Source organism: Arachis ipaensis, chromosome B07 (assembly GCF_000816755.2).
Source record: "Arachis ipaensis cultivar K30076 chromosome B07, Araip1.1, whole genome shotgun sequence".
In the NCBI taxonomy this organism is placed as follows: domain Eukaryota; kingdom Viridiplantae; phylum Streptophyta; class Magnoliopsida; order Fabales; family Fabaceae; genus Arachis; species Arachis ipaensis.
Genome location: NC_029791.2, coordinates 16,321,898 through 16,339,833, shown reverse-complemented (window position 1 = coordinate 16,339,833; position 17,936 = coordinate 16,321,898). Strand labels below are relative to the sequence as shown.

At 38.2% G+C, this 17,936-nt stretch overlaps 2 protein-coding genes across 2 annotated transcripts; both read left to right on the top strand.

The window, feature by feature from the left end:
• Positions 8,496–13,653, top strand: LOC107606799. Its single transcript, XM_016308818.1, has 3 exons — positions 8,496–8,640; positions 12,653–13,089; positions 13,261–13,653. The coding sequence occupies exons 1-3, from the start codon at positions 8,496–8,498 to the stop codon at positions 13,651–13,653; spliced, it is 975 nt and encodes a 324-aa protein (XP_016164304.1).
• Positions 15,794–16,684, top strand: LOC107606798 (uncharacterized mitochondrial protein AtMg00810-like). Its single transcript, XM_016308817.1, has one exon. It carries the CDS (start codon positions 15,794–15,796, stop codon positions 16,682–16,684), a length of 891 nt encoding a protein of 296 aa, XP_016164303.1.

The window sequence follows — 17,936 nt, the reverse complement described above, 5'->3', positions numbered from 1 at the left end:
ATGAAATTTTTAGTATATTGAAGTTTTGATTAGATGAAGAAGTTATTATCTCACTAATTAGAATATTTAAGAGGGTAAACCACCAAAAATATACCCAAAATTTATTGCTAACAAAAATTTTCCTAAATTTTATTATCGACAAAAATGCTCTCAAATAATTTAAAAACATGCAAATAATACACCTCTATGAACAGAGACATTTTACGTTAACAAAAAGAGTGAGGTCATTTTTGTCACGTTTTTAAATAATTTAAGGATATTTTTGTCAATAATAAAATGTGAGAGCATTTTTATCAGCGTAAAAAATAATTTAGTTGTATTTTTGGTGGTTTATCCTATTTATGAAGACTTAAAAAAATTCACCTCATGTAGGGTGAAACTTGGTCATAGTTAAGCAACACATGCATATGTGCGACATCGATTTCCTTTTTCTATTCATTACCTGCGCTCATTACAACTCCTTTCGGAAACAATATTTGATTGGTGGAAAGCCAACCCATCAAAGAAATAAGGAGAAAAACCCGGTAACTATTTCCCCCAACCCTAAAGGTCTGGAAACACAACCGAAGGCTAGCAAAGGAAAAGATACTGATCCTGAACGCGAAGACATGGAACTTGTGGTTAGAGATTATATGAGGAGGATGGAACGAGAGAAATGGGAAGCTTTCAACTCTTCAAAAAATGCCCGAATGAGTCTGGATCACCATGTCGTTCGAGAAAACATGCTATTCAATTCGGAGGTAAATCAATATTCAACCGGTGACCGTTCAAGGGGCGGTGAGCTTCGAAGCAACCATGTGAAGCAAGCTGATGTCCTTATGATAGAGGCTGGTAGCAGGGACAGCAAGGAGGAAGCGTCCTCCAAGGGCCGTACAGGGGGCCTCTGTTCGCAAGTAATCTGGCCGTCGGTGGCTACTCTTCCTATGCTTTTTGATAATGAATATTATATGCTGAAATTGTAGGGGTGCTGGCAGTAAAGCCTTCCCGTCAATTATTCGGGACCTGCGACACGAGTATGAGGTAAATCTCCTCTTCCTGTTAGAAACTCATGTCAGTGGAACTCGCGGTAAACAGATTCGTGATAAGATGGGGTTTGATAAATCTTTTGTGGTGGATGCTATGGGTCACTCTGGGGGTATATGGTGTCTCTGGGACTCTTCTGTTTGGAACGTTGATGTGGTAGAGCAGGATAGGCAATTTGTCCACCTACAAGTCTCTGGGAAGAACTCAAGCCCCTGGCTCCTCACTGCAGTGTATGGTAGCCCCCAAAGGGTGACCAGAAGAGCCCTGTGGAGTTCTATTGAATCGTATGCAAGGAATGTGAATCTCCCCTGGTGCCTATTGGGGGATTTTAATGCTATGCTGCATAATCATGAAAAACGTGGGGGGATTACTGATAATAACCAAAGTGCTTGTAGGGAGTTTCAAGATTGTGTCTCGACCTGTGGCCTAGTTGACTTGGGGTACTCAGGTTGGCCCTTCACTTGGAAGAGAGGGAACCTGGCGGAGAGACTGGACAGGGGTCTGAGCAACCTGGAGTGGCAAATTGCTTTTCTTGAGGCGTATGTTAAACACCTTCCTATGCTCAAATCAGACCATTCACCTATATGTTTGCAACTATCTAAGGCTATCTCACAGAATAGAGGGAGAAGGCCCTTCCGATTTCTTGCAGCCTGGATCACACATCCGGACTTTGGAAACCTTGTTGATGCCGCATGGAATGTCAGAAACTCTTGGGATAAGGGAATCGCAGATTTCAAAAACAAAATTAAGGAGTGGAATAATTCAGTTTTTGGTAATATTTTTAAACGGAAAAACAAAATCCTTCGAAGGGTCCAGGGGATTACTAATAGGTTGGGACTCTCCCAAAACTACTACTTGGAAAAACTGCAGAAAGAGTTGTGGATGGAATATGAAAATATTCTCCTTCAGGAGGAGATTTTATGGTTCCAAAAAGCTAGAACTAAATGGATTGAATTTGGAGACCGTAATACCAAATTCTTCCATGGGTCTACTATGATTAGAAGACGGAGGAACAAGATTACCGAAATGCAAAATGATAACAGGGACTGGGTAGCAGATAAGTCTGCGCTGGAGGAGATGGCCACCACTTTCTTTCGAAATCTCTACTCTGACAGCGAAGCCTATACCCCTTTCATTCTAAGTAACAAATTTCCTGCTCTGAGCAGCTCCGACTATAACACCTTGGCCTATAATGTGACAAACGAGGAAGTTAGAGATGCTTTGTTTGGTATGGGTAGTTGGAAGGCCCCTGGCAGAGATGGACTCCAAGCTATCTTCTACCAAAGTCAGTGGAACAAAGTTGGTACTGATATTTGTGATCTGACCAAGAATGTGTTTGACGACCCGAGCAAGATCAAGGAGATTAATGAGACACTAATCACTCTCATCCCTAAAGTGGAACCTGTTACGCACTTAAAGCAGCTGAGGCCCATAAGTCTCTGTAATGTGTCTTACAAGGTGGTCACCAAAATCATCGCCAACAGGTTAAGGAAAGTGATGGATAAATTAGTCATGCCTAATCAGTGCAGTTTTGTCCCTGGTAGACAAAGTTCTGACAACATCATCATCACCCAAGAGGTCATCCACTCTATGAGGCAGAAGAAAGGGAAGAAAGGATGGATGGCTATCAAGATTGACTTGGAAAAGGCATATGACAGATTAAAGTGGTGCTTTATCAAGGAGACCCTTGAAGACATTGGATTTTCCCAAAACCTTGTAAATCTTATTCTCTCGTGTATCTCGACTCCCAAGATGAGGGTTCTGTGGAATGGGGAGGAACTGGAAGAATTTACACCATCCAGTGGTATTAGACAGGGGGACCCCATCTCCCCATACATCTTTGTGCTTTGTATTGAGCGGCTCTCTCAACTCATTAGTGTTGCAGTAGATCTTGGGGTTTGGAAACCAATTCGACTCAAGAAAGACAGTCCCCTTATTTCGCACCTGTGTTTCGCAGACGATCTTATTTTATTTGCAGAGGCTAGTACTGATCAAGCTAATATCATTAATAAGTGTCTCGAGGCCTTATGTAGTAGCTCGGGTCAAAGCATCAGTAGAGAGAAAACTAGCGTCTTCTTCTCAAAAAATGTAGGCCACACAGTACGCACAGAGCTGAGTAATGCTTTGCAGTTTGCCAGAACGGATGATTTGGGCAAATACCTAGGTGTTCCTATTTTGCATTCGAAGGTTACCAAACATACTTTTGATGGCATCATTAACAAGTTATAAGCCAGACTAAATACTTGGAAAGCTTCCTCTCTGTCCCTTGCTGGAAAAGTGACCCTGGTAAAATCTGTCCTCTCATCTATGCCTTTATATAATATGCAATCTGCTATTTTACCTTCTGCTACTTGTAATACTATTGACCGTATCTGCAGGAACTTCCTCTGGGAAAATACAGAACAAGTGAAGAAAGTCCATCTCCTTAGTTGGAAGAAAGTCTGTGAACCCAAGAGTTGTGGAGGCCTGGGTATTAGACATGCTAGCCAAATGAATCAGGCCTTCATGATGAAGGCGGGATGGGGTCTAATTGAAAAAAAGGAGGCTCTGTGGGCGAGAGTTCTGAGATCAAAGTATAGCAGCGGCACAGATATCATTCCCAAAGTGGAAAGGAGGAGAAACAGTTCAAATCTTTGGAAGGGCATCTGCTCTTCCTGGGAGAATGTTAAAAAGAACTGCATCTGGAGAGTTGGGGATGGTGCCCACATTCATTTCTGGGAACACTACTGGATCCCGGGTGTAGGAAGCTTAAATGAGACGACAGACCAGGTTAGTAATAATGTCAACTTGTCTGATATGCTAATAGACTTCCTTGATGTTTCAGGGCAGTGGGATGTTAGAAAGCTCCAAGAGTTTCTTCCGGAGGATATTGTCAAAAGGATCGTAACTATCTCCCCGCCGTCTCCTTGGAAGGAAGCTGATTGCATAGCCTGGGGACCCTCATCGGATGGTCAGCTCAGCATCAAAACAACATATCAAAACCTCAGGGACACCCAAGTTTCACCCAACAAGAACTTCCGGTTAGTCTGGTTGTGGCAGGGTCCTGAACGTGTGAGAATGTTTCTTTGGCTAGTTACTCACAATGCAATCCTTACTAATGTGGAAAGAAGTTGCAGACATTTAACTACAGACGATGCGTGTCCAAGATGTAGACAAGCTGAAGAATCAACCCTCCACCTCCTTAGAGATTTTTTTTATGCGAGAAGTGTGTGGCGTAGACTTATCCCACCTAATGGCATCAACTCCTTCTTCAACAACAGCCTCCATGATTGGCTAACTCTTAAACCTTACCGCGAATAAGTTTTGGTCCTGCCTCTTTGGAGTAGCAATCTCGTCACTATGGTATTTCAGAAACAAACTTGTATTTAATGGGGAGATCGTCGATGCTGATAGTGCTAGCTACCAAATCCGAGCGAGAGCCGAGGAATTCTTGAAGGTGGTGAATAGCAACCTGAGTCCCAGAAACAACCAAGATACTAGCGGGTGTCTTGTCAGCTGGACGAGACCGAAGGGTGATTGTATCAAATTAAATGTTGACGGGTCCTGGTATACGCATAGAAGTAACGCTGCTTGTGGGGGAGTATTCAGAGACTCTGCTGGGAGATACTTAAAGGGCTTCTCGGGTAATCTGGGAAATTGCTCGATTATGCACGCTGAGCTATGGGCGATCATCCATGGGCTGAATTTTGCTACAAGAAATGGTTACCAGAATCTGGTGGTCGAATCCGATTCGGTGGCTGCTATTAATTTCATCAAGAATGGAAGTTCCCCAGGCCACCACTGTGCCCCTCTGCTGCAGGACATCCGAGTTCTCACAGCACGCCTCCAACAAGTCTCTTAGATACATGTCTTTCGCGAAGCTAATATGGTGGCTGACCAACTAGCCAAGAAGGGACAAGAACTCCCTCTTGGACTGCATATATTTGATAACATCCCTTCGGATATTAGCTATGCCTTGCTATGTGATTGTATAGGAACCCTTAGACTTAGGGAAACTTAATTTTTTTTCTGCTCTGTCTTGTTTTTTCTTTTCCTTTGTTGGGGTGCTTAACCCCCCTTCTGTCACCAAAAAAAAAATATTTGATTGGTTGTTCCAGTTGACGAGGATTCTCCCATCTCATCGTTCCTTCCAACTATTGTTCAACGTGACTCAACTATCATTCCATTTGCTAGGAATGCTTCGCAGATGCTTTGCTCGATCCGAGTTCTGTTATTCATGGTGCACTTGAAGGATACAATCATCCTCTCAAAAGGGTATATCCACCTAAATTGGACCGACCCACATACTCTTGCTTCGTATGGTAGGTGAATTGCTAACTATTCCATAACATCAAAAAATCTTAGAGGAAATATCCTCTCTAACTTACAAAGTATGATGGAAATGTTCTTCTCCATGACTGTGAGATCTTTAATGTTAAGTTTCATAGTACATAATTCCCTAAAGAACTCACTTATTTCTGTGAAGAAAAAATTGGTAGGAAGTTCTCTGAACGCGATACGAAACAATGACTCTATAAAGACATGACAATCATGACTCTTCAACCCAGTAAGTCTATCTTGTAAGACGTTTGCACACCTATCCAAGTTAGAGGCGTAACCATCAGAAAACCTCAATCCTCTAATCTACCTACAAACATTGTCTATGTTCCTTCGTTAGAGCGAACACCGCCTTTAGTTTATCCCACCGGCTGTTCTCAAGTCTCTTTCAGTTTAGATCTGGCCTCCTGCAAATATCCACCAAGCCTAACCTTGCCTTATTGTTATCCTTGGTTCGCTCATCGTCCATTATGGTGTGCATGATATTATCAAATATATTTTTTTTAACATGCACCACGTCAAGACAGTGATGAACTAAGTTGTCTTTCCAATAAGGCAACTCCTAAAATATACTCTATTTCATCCAATTATGCTCCCTGCCATATCCCGTTAGTCTCAACCCTTCCCTGTTATTGACTATCTTTGCGATTCTATTAATACGTTGCCAAACTTGTAAACAACTCAACCTCATAGGTGCCTCTTCTTGTTCAATTTTATTCTTCCTAAACGAGTCTTTGTTGCATCAAAAAGGACAATCAATATCAAAAAACTTTTGATGACAATCAAACCACGAATTCTTACTCCATTCGTCAGCCAAAATGCCTTCGTATCTTCCAAATAAATTGGACACGGTATTCTGTCATGAATGAACTAACCTGATAACATCTCATATGCAGGAAAGTCGTTAATGGTCGACATTAACGCAACATGCAGTTAGAAGTTTGCCTTCGTTGAAATATCATAGATTTCTCGACCATGAATCCATAATTCCATCAACTCATCCACTAAGGATTACAAGAAGACATCTATTTTGGCCTTCGAGTTGTTTGGACCAAGTATAACACAAGTTAGGAATATGTATGGGTCCTTCATGCACATTTCGGGAGGTAGGTTATACGGAGTCACCACAACAGGCCAACAAGATTACGCGTTACTGAAATTAGAGTTCGGTGCAAACCCGTCAGAGCATAAAGCTAATCTAACATTTCTAGGCTCGCTCGCAAATGTAGGTGGACCTGATCAAAGTGCTTCCAAAAATCCTTGTGTGATGGGTGTGTCATAAAACCGTCATCTCTCTTGTTGTCGCTATGCCAGGTCATGTGAGGGGCTGAACTCATCGATGCATACAATCATTTTAGCTTAGGAATTAGGAGCAAGTAATCCATCCATTTATTTGAAACTCTCTTTACCCGTCGTTTACCAATTCATTCTCTCTTGACTTAAAATCTTGGTGCATCACAAAATCTACAAGTAGTTATATCAACGTCCCCGTTATAATACAACATACAACCATTCAAACAACAATCAATTTTCACCGAATTTAGACCTAATTTTGAAACTAACTTATTTGCTTTGTAGAGGTCCTGGGAGATGCCAGAAGTCCCTCAATGTACTAATTTGTTGCAAAGAGTGTCCCACTTATCAAAGGATTCTTGTGGATGATTTGACTTAGACTTAATAATCATCATTCTAACACATGCAGACAATTTTAAATAAACGCACCCCTCAAACAAATGTTTTGCAGCAGATTCTAACAAATGATAAAATCTTTTTGCCTCTGGATTAGGCTTTTGTTCAGAATATTCCATATCGGTAACACCAATTGGATCAAACACCATCTCGTTGTATCTCTCTTGGTTACCCTCCCAATTTATTTCTTTCATGTTTAGTTCTCTAACCGCCCAACTTTCGTTGATCGATCCTCAGACTTATTGGAATTCAAGGCAGACCGGTTAATTCTCTGCTCATCCACTTCTCTGTGTTTTGTCCACATCCAATACCCATCTTTGAACCCAGTATGGCATAGATGAAGTGTTATATCCAAATGTCCTAACTACTTAGTCAGCTGACACTTATAACACAGACACCTAGACACTCCTTGAGACCTAAACGATTCCATGTTGAAGACATACGCAACAAACTCGTCACCCCCCTCAAAGAACTCCGGTTTTAAATCCCCTATTCACCATTATCCCTATCGTCATCCACAAGCGATGACTTAGAATCATTTTGCAACAAAAATCCTAGAATTCAATCAATAATGCTATTTATTGATTTTTTTAAAAAATTGACAGAATTTTTTCTATAATTAGAATCTTCTACCAAATTTAATTATCATTTTCCCACAAACTAAACATGTTTTAAACAATGTAAATGAAAATTCCGTAGAGGAGACAGCTGCAGATATAATTTAGAACAAACACGCACTTAATAAAATATCAAATCCTAGTCATTCTAGTGCGTAACCTCTTATAACTCAATAATTTTTCAGCAAACAAGGGTTTCGAGAAGGCGCACTACGCAACCTTCTTCCACTTCCATCCTAAAACTCTATCTTAGAAAAAGTAAGTCCGGTATACAAGTTAAACAATTCAGTATATTCAAAGATAAAAAACTAACTTGGAATAAAATAGCACCGTCCTAATAAAAAGGACAACTTATTAAATTTACAAGATGAAACTACATTAAAAACTAATTTTCAAGGAATAAATAAAACTCAATATTGTAATTAATTAAAACCTAATTCTAATTTCACCAAATTAACAACAGGCATAACAAAAATAAATGATATAAATTGAATGAAATTGAAAGAAACTCATTCACTAAATTCAAATAAAATCTTCCATTAGCTCAAGCACTCTTAATACTCAATTAAAATCTTCCAACAGCTCAAGCACTCTTAATTTTATCCTACGATAGCCTATTCTAATATGATTTAATTTCTAATTATACTAAATTAACATAACAAATCCTAATCACACACTTCATTAAATAAATTTAATAAATAATTAATACAATACCTAACAAAAGCCTAAATTCACAAAAAAATTAGAAAAAAAATTTATAGAAAAATTACCTCTAATGGTGGCTGCAGGATGGTGGAAGCATAGTAGTAATAGGAGGTGGCAGTGACGGTGACAAGGTGAGAACCTCCGATGGGAACGAACACCAACAGCGGCGGCAGCAGCGACAGCTCCAGCAGCAGTAAGGACGACGTGCAGCAACAACGATGGCGGCAGCTCCAGGTGGTGGCGAAGGCGGCAGCTGCCGTCGAGGTCTTCATCGTGGCCGTCCATGGAGGTTCGTCAACAGAGTGGGGATGCGCCGTTCTGCCCAGAGCCGCCGCAGAAAGGATCGTCACTGCCTAGCCCAGCCACCATTGCCACTGTTTCGCACCGCCAGATCTGTCGTTGTCACCATTTGCGAGAGAGAGAGAGAGAGAGAGAGAGAGAGAGGGAGGGGGGGGAAATGTGTTTCAGGTTTGAATTTTACCCCAATTTTACCGTCGAATTTACCGACAGAAGAATCCGCCGGTAAAGTATTCGTGTTGCCCAAACGCCGTGTTTTACTAAAACCTGTTACCGTCGGACAATTTTGCCTTAAAATCTAACGGTAAAATTGGCGCGAATAAAATAATATTTTGCGCTACAATTTACCGTTGAATTTAGTAACGGAATTTATAATCCAACGATAATTTTTTCGAGGGACGAATTTTCATTTATAACTGCCGGTAAATTCGACGCTACATCCGCTAGTAACATCTGGTACTAAATCTGACGATAAATCCGATGGTATTAAGCGTTTTCTTGTGGTGATTTTAAATTATTTTATCATATTAATTATAATAAAAGTATTCTCTACAACTAATAAAATTAACTACCAAATTAGTTATTATGTATTGGTATATAAATACATGTAATGTTTCATTTATTTTTAATAATATATTCTATATTTTAACATATATTTTATATAAATAACTTTTTTTAATATACACGTAATACAGTATAGATGCCATAATTCTTTTTAGTAATAAAAACTAATCTAATCCAATAATAAACTAAACATCGTATTCTTATAATTTAGTAATTTGATAATATATTCTTTTGATTTGATAAGTAGATGTCTGAAAATCAGATTGCTAAGGGGTTGTCTTATGTTAGTTATGTACAGATCTTTAATATTGATTTAGTCATTAAGGAGATCTGACAAAGAAGATGTTAGAATTTCGCTAATATTATCATTACTATTCCTCAAAGACTAGGAAGCATTTAAAGGGCTTTAATCCTCATCGGCATGCTAAAGAGACCAACGTGGGTTTGGAGTGCTTATGCATCTAGTCTAGTCAGCTAGCAGTGGCTACATTTGGCTCTCTAAGAGAAAGTTTGGTTAGCCTGAGCTCAACAATTAGTTATGAATTTGGAAACTATAAGTGCTAGAAAAATAAAAGTTTTTAATTTGGCTTTGTCTGCATAATAAGATTCCTACTGCTGAGTTTAGGTTTTATCGTGGGCTTATAACATCTGATATTTGCCATAGATACTAACAAGCTCCTAAATATCGTTTATATTGTCTTAGGGATTGAACTAAAGCCAGAAAGATTTGAACTTTTTTAAGTATGTACTCTATTTGCCCTAGCTTAACGAATTGGCTAAAGCGGGATTCCAACCAATGAGATATTTTCTTGCTCTACTCAATTATACAATGAATTTGAAGAGATAGAAACAATGAACTCTTTAACCCTCATGATGGGTGGGGTGCTATTAGAGTAGTTAGTATGATCCAGAGTTTAGCTAGGGAGATGCATGCCATATTTAATATGTATATTTTTTTTATCTCCTCTCTCGCTCTTTTTTTTTTTGGCCCCTCCTTCTGTGAATTCGGTTAAAATGAACTATGATGTTAGTCAGAGTTCTCTTAGTGGGTTAGTAGATTTTGGTTGTCTTATTCACAACTCTAATGGAGGTTGGGTGAAAGGTTATTTTAGAAAGTTAGAAAATATTAGTATTCTCTGGAGTGAACTTCATGCTATTTTTTAAAAGAATTAATTCTTGCTTGGAATGTAATTTTCATAATATTATTTGTGATATGAATTATGTTGAGTTTGGTAAACTAAACTATGATTAAGATAATGACTAAATATTGTTGAATTAATGTTAAATTATTTGTGTAATATATTTTGTTTGGAGTGCAGAAAGTTAGTTTAACTAAAATTGGCCCAAAAAGCAAGTACTCAATCCCACACACACATTGGCCCATTATCAAATTCAGCATAAACAAACTTTGATTCATTAATAAGTTGCTGAACTATAAAGAAAAGAAAGAAAGTGAGCCCATATCCATCATAAGTCCATTCGGTGATCTAACACCTAAATCCATACACTTCACTTAGACTCCAACTAGGTAATTTAAAATTCATTTCATTCGAACACCACACCACCGAGAAGAAAATTCTCTCTTCTCTTTCTTTAACATCACATCAATCTGAAGCAAGAAGAAAGAAAAAGAAATTTCTGAAGCTAGGGCACGATTAAGAATAAAAAGGTTGTTTCCAAAATCAAGTAAAAAGAGAAAAGAAAAAGAGCTACAACAAGAGAAAAAATCTCATCCGGACAGAGGATCACACAAAGGTGATTTCCTTATTTGTGCTTCATCATGGAACGTTGAAGAAATCCTCTGAGACACAAGTACCATTCTGGAAAAATGAAGAAAGTGAAGTCAATGGTGTTCTGTTATGAATCAACGGTCAATAAATAAACTTTGGGCCAAATTAAAGATGAACAACCCAGATTCAAGATGCATGAAGAAAAAGTTGAAAGAGAAATGTATGGTTACATGTCACTGCTTCGGTCCTCTCTCTCTCTCCCTTCTGTGAATGCTGCTGCGGATTCTGATTGTTGGAGAAGAAGAAAAACAAAGTGCTAAGTATGGTTCAAGCCCTGGAAGCTTCATACCTCTATATAGGGGAAAACGACCAAGGATTGAGCAAGAGCGAAAGAGTACTGGTTTCAGTTCTCATAACTCCCTGAGCTGTTTTTGTTTTTCTCCTTCATGATTTTTATTTTGTAATTCTTTTTCTCAATTTAGTCTGTTTGAGTTTTATTGGTAAAAGGCAAATATGGTGAAGTTTGTAAGAAAACCAATGAATGAAAAAAGGCAGAGAGCTAGACTTGGAGAAAAAGCCTAAGTTATTTTAGAAATTCTTTGTAAGCGTTTTTTTTTGTCATGATTTTGAGTGGATTTTCTTGCAAGTTGGGTTAGCACTTTGCAGTTAAAAGTTAAGGTGAGTCCTAGTCAAGTTCAAGTTGGGTTAGAATCTGGACTTGTCTCAGATAGGATTGGATAGATCCTAGGAATAATTGGTAATTGTAATATGTTGAAAAGATAGTGAAATTTTATCATTGTTGTGATGGAGACTGGATGTAGGCTACATTGCACTGGGTAGCCGAATCAGAATGTATCTGTGTGTCATTCTCTATTCTCTTCTCTATTTTTGGTTTTGCACTAAAGGAGACAAAAACAAAATATCTCCTGAGTTATTCACTAAGCTTCATTCATTACAACTATCCTTGCAAGTAACACTGTTCTGGCTCCTACTGTGTTAGAAGACAAAACTAAAGTCTCTCTTATTTTCTCTCAATAGAGTGCAAGGTTACAAGTAAAATGAAAAGGAGACCAAAATTTTAACTTTCCTTTCTTTTAGTCACTGATTATCATCATATTATTTAGACACTTTTTTTTATAATGTAACATAATACAGCTGCATACTTTGTATTGCCCAATAAAATTGAAATGCAGCAAAATAGCAATCTATTAGAGTTTGTTTTGTATAGCTGTAGAATTTGTTTTGTATAGTTGGCAGGTTGGTTAGTTTGTTAGATTTAAATTCTACACCACTAGTTAGTTATTTAATTTTTCCTATTTGTACAGCTATATATACTGCATATAGCTTTGACTCTTCAATTCAATTGGATTATTCCAAAATTCCTTTCTTTCTCAATCACAATCTCGTTCTTCTCTCTTCTGTTTTCTCTACTTAAGGCTGCATCACAAGACTTCTCCTCTTCAAGCTTGCTCTTGCAAGTTATTTAAATTACAAGCTCGATACCATTTTACATGGTATCAGAGCCTCCAAATTCAAAAATGGCAGATTAGTCATCAGATTCGAATGCGAGTCATTCATCGAATTCCGCTGCAGATTTTGAGAGATTCACTAGTTTCATGCGTCAATTCTGTCAGTTTCAAACACACATCGGCAGATCCAGCTCCTCTTCTGCCATTTCTGATCCGATCAGTCCTTATTTTCTTCATCCAGGTGAAAGTCCTGGAACTTCTCTGATTTCGCTCCAGCTAACGCCTCAAAATTGTTACCAGTGGTCGCACGACATGTGGAGAGCACTGAGATCGAAGAATAAGGTGAAGTTCCTTGATGGATCGATTCCGAAACCGACCGAAGGCGATCCTACTTTCGAAGCATGGGATAGGTGCAATAATTTTCTTCTCTCTTGGATTAACCTCTCTCTCAGTCCTGAGATCGCTAAAAGCGTGATGTGGATTAGTTCAGCTCCAGATTTATGGAACGATTTGAAGCATCGTTATTCGCATGGAGATGTTTTTCGAGTAGGTGAGTTGAAAGAGGAATTCTATGCGCTCAAACAAGGTGATCTCTCTGTCACCTCTTATTTTACTAAGCTGAAGGCTATTTGGGAAGAATTAGAAAATTTACATGCCATCCTTAATTGTGTTGCTTGTGTGAGTGGTTGTTCTTGTGGATTAAAAATCGTTCGAGATCATGCATCTGAAGAATATGTTGTTAAATTTTTGAGAGGTTTGAATGAACAATATTCCACTGTTAAATCACAAATTATGCTTATGACGCCATTGCCTAAAAGCAACACTGTGCTAGTTATGCTAACTCAATAGGAACGACAGTTGAATTGTGAGTTGTCTGATAGCAAAATTGTGACTAATTCTTTGGAAGTGCAAGCCTCAGCTGGAGGTGGTTCTTTCCCAGCGAGAGGCAGAGGTCGTGGGAGAAGTACAGGTAGAGGAGGCACTCAGAAATCCTATGGTCGAGGATACACTTCTAAGATTTGTAGCTACTGTAATCGAATTGGTCATTTAGCAGAAACTTGCTACAAGAAAAATGGTTTTCCTGCTCACTTAAAACAACGAGTAGCTAATCAAATCAGCACTGAAGGGACAGTTGAGAATTCTAGTGCTGAGATCACTGATTCTGGCTCAGATGAAAAGAGTAATGATACAGTACTTGTGTTAACTCCAGATCAGAAAGAAACTTTACTGGCCCTCCTCTAACAACCATTCATGCCAGCTTCCCATAGTGTTAACCACATCACTTCTTCAGCCACCCTCACTCAGCCAAAAGGTAGGCATTTCTTGAGTATGTCATCAAGTTTTAATAAAACCTCTTGGATACTTGACAGTGGAGCCACTGATCATGCATCTTACATTCAAGAGTCTTTTAAAACTTTCTTTTACATGAAGCCGGTCTTAGTAAATCTACCTGATGGCTCCACCACTACTACAAACATTTGTGGCACTGTACAACTTTCGAACCATTTGACCCTTACTAATGTCTTATTCATACCTCACTTTAAATACAATTTGATTTTAGTTTCTAAACTCACAAAGTCATTGCATTGTGAATTAAAATTCACTGATTCTTCTTGTGAGATACAGGTACTCCCATCATTGAAGATGATTGGGCAAGCTAAAGTCATTGGTGATCTCTATGTGATGAATGCTCAACCCTGGAAGCTAACTACACCAGCAGTTCATACACCCTTAATAAATTTGACAGTGCAGCAGAATTTAGGAGCCTTATGGCATGCTAGACTAGGTCATCTACCATATAGCAGAATGTCCATAATGAAAAATACATTTCCATTCATCGAGTGCATCTCATCATCTCATGTTTGTGATTCTTGTCACTTTGCTAGACAAAAGAAATTGTCATTTTCTAATAGTAATACACACTCTGAAAATCCTTTTGACTTAATACACATAGATATTTGGGGGGCCACTCTCAATTCTATCAACTTCTGGCCATAAATATTTTCTTGCTATTGTAGAAAATAAAACAAGGTTCACTTGGATTTATTGCATGAAATTGAAATAAGAAGCTGCGAGGTTGGTGCAAAATTTTGTTCAACTGGTGCAAACCCAAATTCATAAAACTGTGAAACAAATTAGAACAGATAATAGAATGGAGTTTAAAATGAATTCTTTCTACAACTCAAAAGGAATATTGCATCAAACATCTTGTGTTGAGACTCCTCAACAAAATGGAATTGTTGAGAGGAAGCATCAACACATATTGAATGTTGCAAGAGCACTTTTGTTTCATTCTCATGTTCCAAAATGTTTTTGGCACTATGCAGTGCAACATTCGGTACATTTAATTAATAGACTGCCAAGCACTTACTTACAACATAAAACTCCTTATGAAGCTCTTTTCAACGCTAAACCAGATTTAACTTCTCTCAAGGTGTTTGGTTGTCTAGTTTTTGCCACTACTTTAAGTGCTGGTAGAAGAAAATTAGATCCAAGAGCTCGAAAATGTATTTTTCTCGGGTATCAATCAGGGACAAAAGGATCCATTCTGTTTGACTTGAAAACAAAAGAACTTTTCATATCAAGGAACACTGAATTTTATGAGCACCATTTTCCTTTTAAACAAGTGACAAGCGATCTCCCTTCCATGCATCAACATTCATTGGACTTGTCAAATTCTGACCCTTTTGCATTTTACTATGATAATTTCACATATAATACAGTTGCATCTCATCATGACACACCAGCACCTCCTACTATGAGCATTGCATCAGATTCATCTATAAGTTCTGCATCGCCAGTGGCATCTTCTCATGACATAATTACTTCTGCATCATCCTTAGCATTGGAACCAGCATCAGCACAAGCATCATTAGACCATACATCCACTAACATTGAACCTCCACCTGATGTACCAATCTTTAGAAGGTCTGAACGAGAAAGAAAACAATCGTCTTATCTTAAAGATTTCTATTGTTTCCACATTTCATCACATAGAGATCCAATGAATGCGCTCCAATTACCTTCAACTTGTAAGTATCCTCTTTCTCATCATTTGTCATATGCATTATTCTCTCCCAAGCACCAAGCCTTTACTTTCTCTCTCATAAATAACCCGGATCCCAAATACTATTCTGAGGCTGTCTTGCATGATTGTTGGCGGAAGACCATTGAGGCAGAACTCACTGCTCTTGAGCAAAACAAGACCTGAATCATCACTCCTCTTCCTCCTGGGAAGAATGCAATTGGTTGTAAATGGATCTTTCGTACCAAATTCAATCCGGATGGCACCATTGAGAGACACAAAGCGCGGCTTGTTGCCCAAGACTTCACTCAAATTCCCGGAGTTGACTACATTGACACCTTTAGTCCCGTTGTGAAGATGAGCACTGTGAGGGTTCTCCTTGCAATTGCCGCAGCGAAGAACTGGCACCTTCATCAGCTTGATGTGAATATGGCTTTTCTTCATGGCGACCTTCATGAAGATGTTTACATGAAGCTCCCAAAGGGACTGCAATGTTCGAATCCCAAGTTAGTTTGCAAATTGACGAAGTCTTTGTACGGCTTGAAGCAGGCTAGTCGCCAGTGGAACATCAAACTCTCTGCTGCTCTTGCTGACTTGGGGTTCACTCAATCTAAAAATGATCATTCATTGTTTACTAAATCCACCGGTACAAGATTTACTACCATCCTTGTTTATGTGGATGATCTAGTGCTGGCAGGGAACGATCTGGATGAAATTCGGGCTGTTAAGATTTTCTTAGATGATAAATTCAAGATTAAGGATCTTGGCATCCTCAAGTTCTTTATTGGTATGGAGGTAGCGCGCAACAAAACCGGTATTGCACTGTATCAAAGGAAGTATGCATTAGACTTAATCACGGATTGTGGCTTACTTGGTGCCAAGCCAGCTTCTACGCCTATGGAGTACACTACCTTCCTGTCTAAGGATTCAGGTTCTCCTCTTCCTGATGCAACCATGTATCGCAGATTGGTGGGCAGACTTCTATATCTTACAAATACAATACCTGACCTTAGCTATTCAGTTGGGTGCTTATCTCAGTTCATGGATTCACCCACTGATGCTCACTTGACGGCAGCCTATCGAATCCTTCGATATCTTAAGCAATCCCCTGCAACAGGCCTATTTTTCTCAAGCAACAATTCCTTTACACTGTCTGGTTACACAGATTCTGATTGGGGTGCTTGCAAAGACACTAGAAAATCTATTAGTGGCTATTGCTTCTTTCTTGGCAACACTCTCATTTCTTGAAAAAGTAAAAAGCAAGCCACAGTTTCAAGGTCCTCCTCAGAAGCTGAATATCGTGCCCTTGCTAATGGCACTTGTGAGCTTATTTGGTTACTCAAGCTTTTAAAGGAATTTGACATTCACCCTCCTCTTCCAGTTGATATTTTTTGTGACAATAATTCGGCTATCTACATTGCATCAAATCATGTGTTCCATGAGAGAACTAATCATGTTGAGGTAGATTGTCATGTGGTTCGAAACAAGTTTAAAGAAGGAATTTCTAATCTCAGGCACATTGTCTCTAGCGATCAACCTGCAGATCTTTTCACTAAACCCCTTGCTCCCAAACCATTTTCTCACTTGCTTTCCAAGCTGGACTTACTTGATTTGCACAACCCAAGTAATACCAGCTTGCAGGGGCTGTAACATAATACAGCTGCATACTTTGTATTGCCCAATAAAATTGAAATGCAGCAAAATAGCAATTTGTTAGAGTTTATTTTGTATAGCTGTAGAATTTGTTTTGTATAGTTGGCAGGTTGGTTAGTTTGTTAGATTTAAATTCTACACCACTAGTTAGTTATTTAATTTTTCCTATTTGTACAGCTATATATACTGCATATAGCTTTGACTCTTCAATTCAATTGGATTATTCCAAAATTCCTTTCTTTCTCAATCACAATCTCGTTCTTCTCTCTTCTGTTTTCTCTACTCAAAGCTGCATCACAAGCCTTCTCCTCTTCAAGCTTGCTCTTGCAAGTTATTTAAATTACAAGCTCGATACCATTTTACATATAATGCATGAAAGAAGTTTGGTAATATTATTCTAGAAAGGGACCTATTAAAAAAGATTTAAGAAACCCTGGATTAGAATTGAAAGATTTGTATTGCTTTAATTCAAAAAACAACTGATCGTACAATTGATAACTAAAAATATTGTCTCAAATATTATATATAAGAAAGAATGATCATATAATATTATTGCCTTGGCATATGATTTTATTTAACACAAATATTCAAAAAAATAATTGAAAAAATTAATTATACTACTTATAAAACTAATTAAGAGTTATAACTTTTAAAAAATCCAAACGTTAAATGGGTGAGTACTATAAGATTCTAATACTTTTATTATTTGAAAAAATCAAACCAAGATAATTTAGAAGTTATCATATAAAAATAATTATATTAAATATACATTAAAAAAAACCACTAAAATTATTTACTAGTATAAAATATATATTAAAAATGACTTAAATTACATATATATGTATAC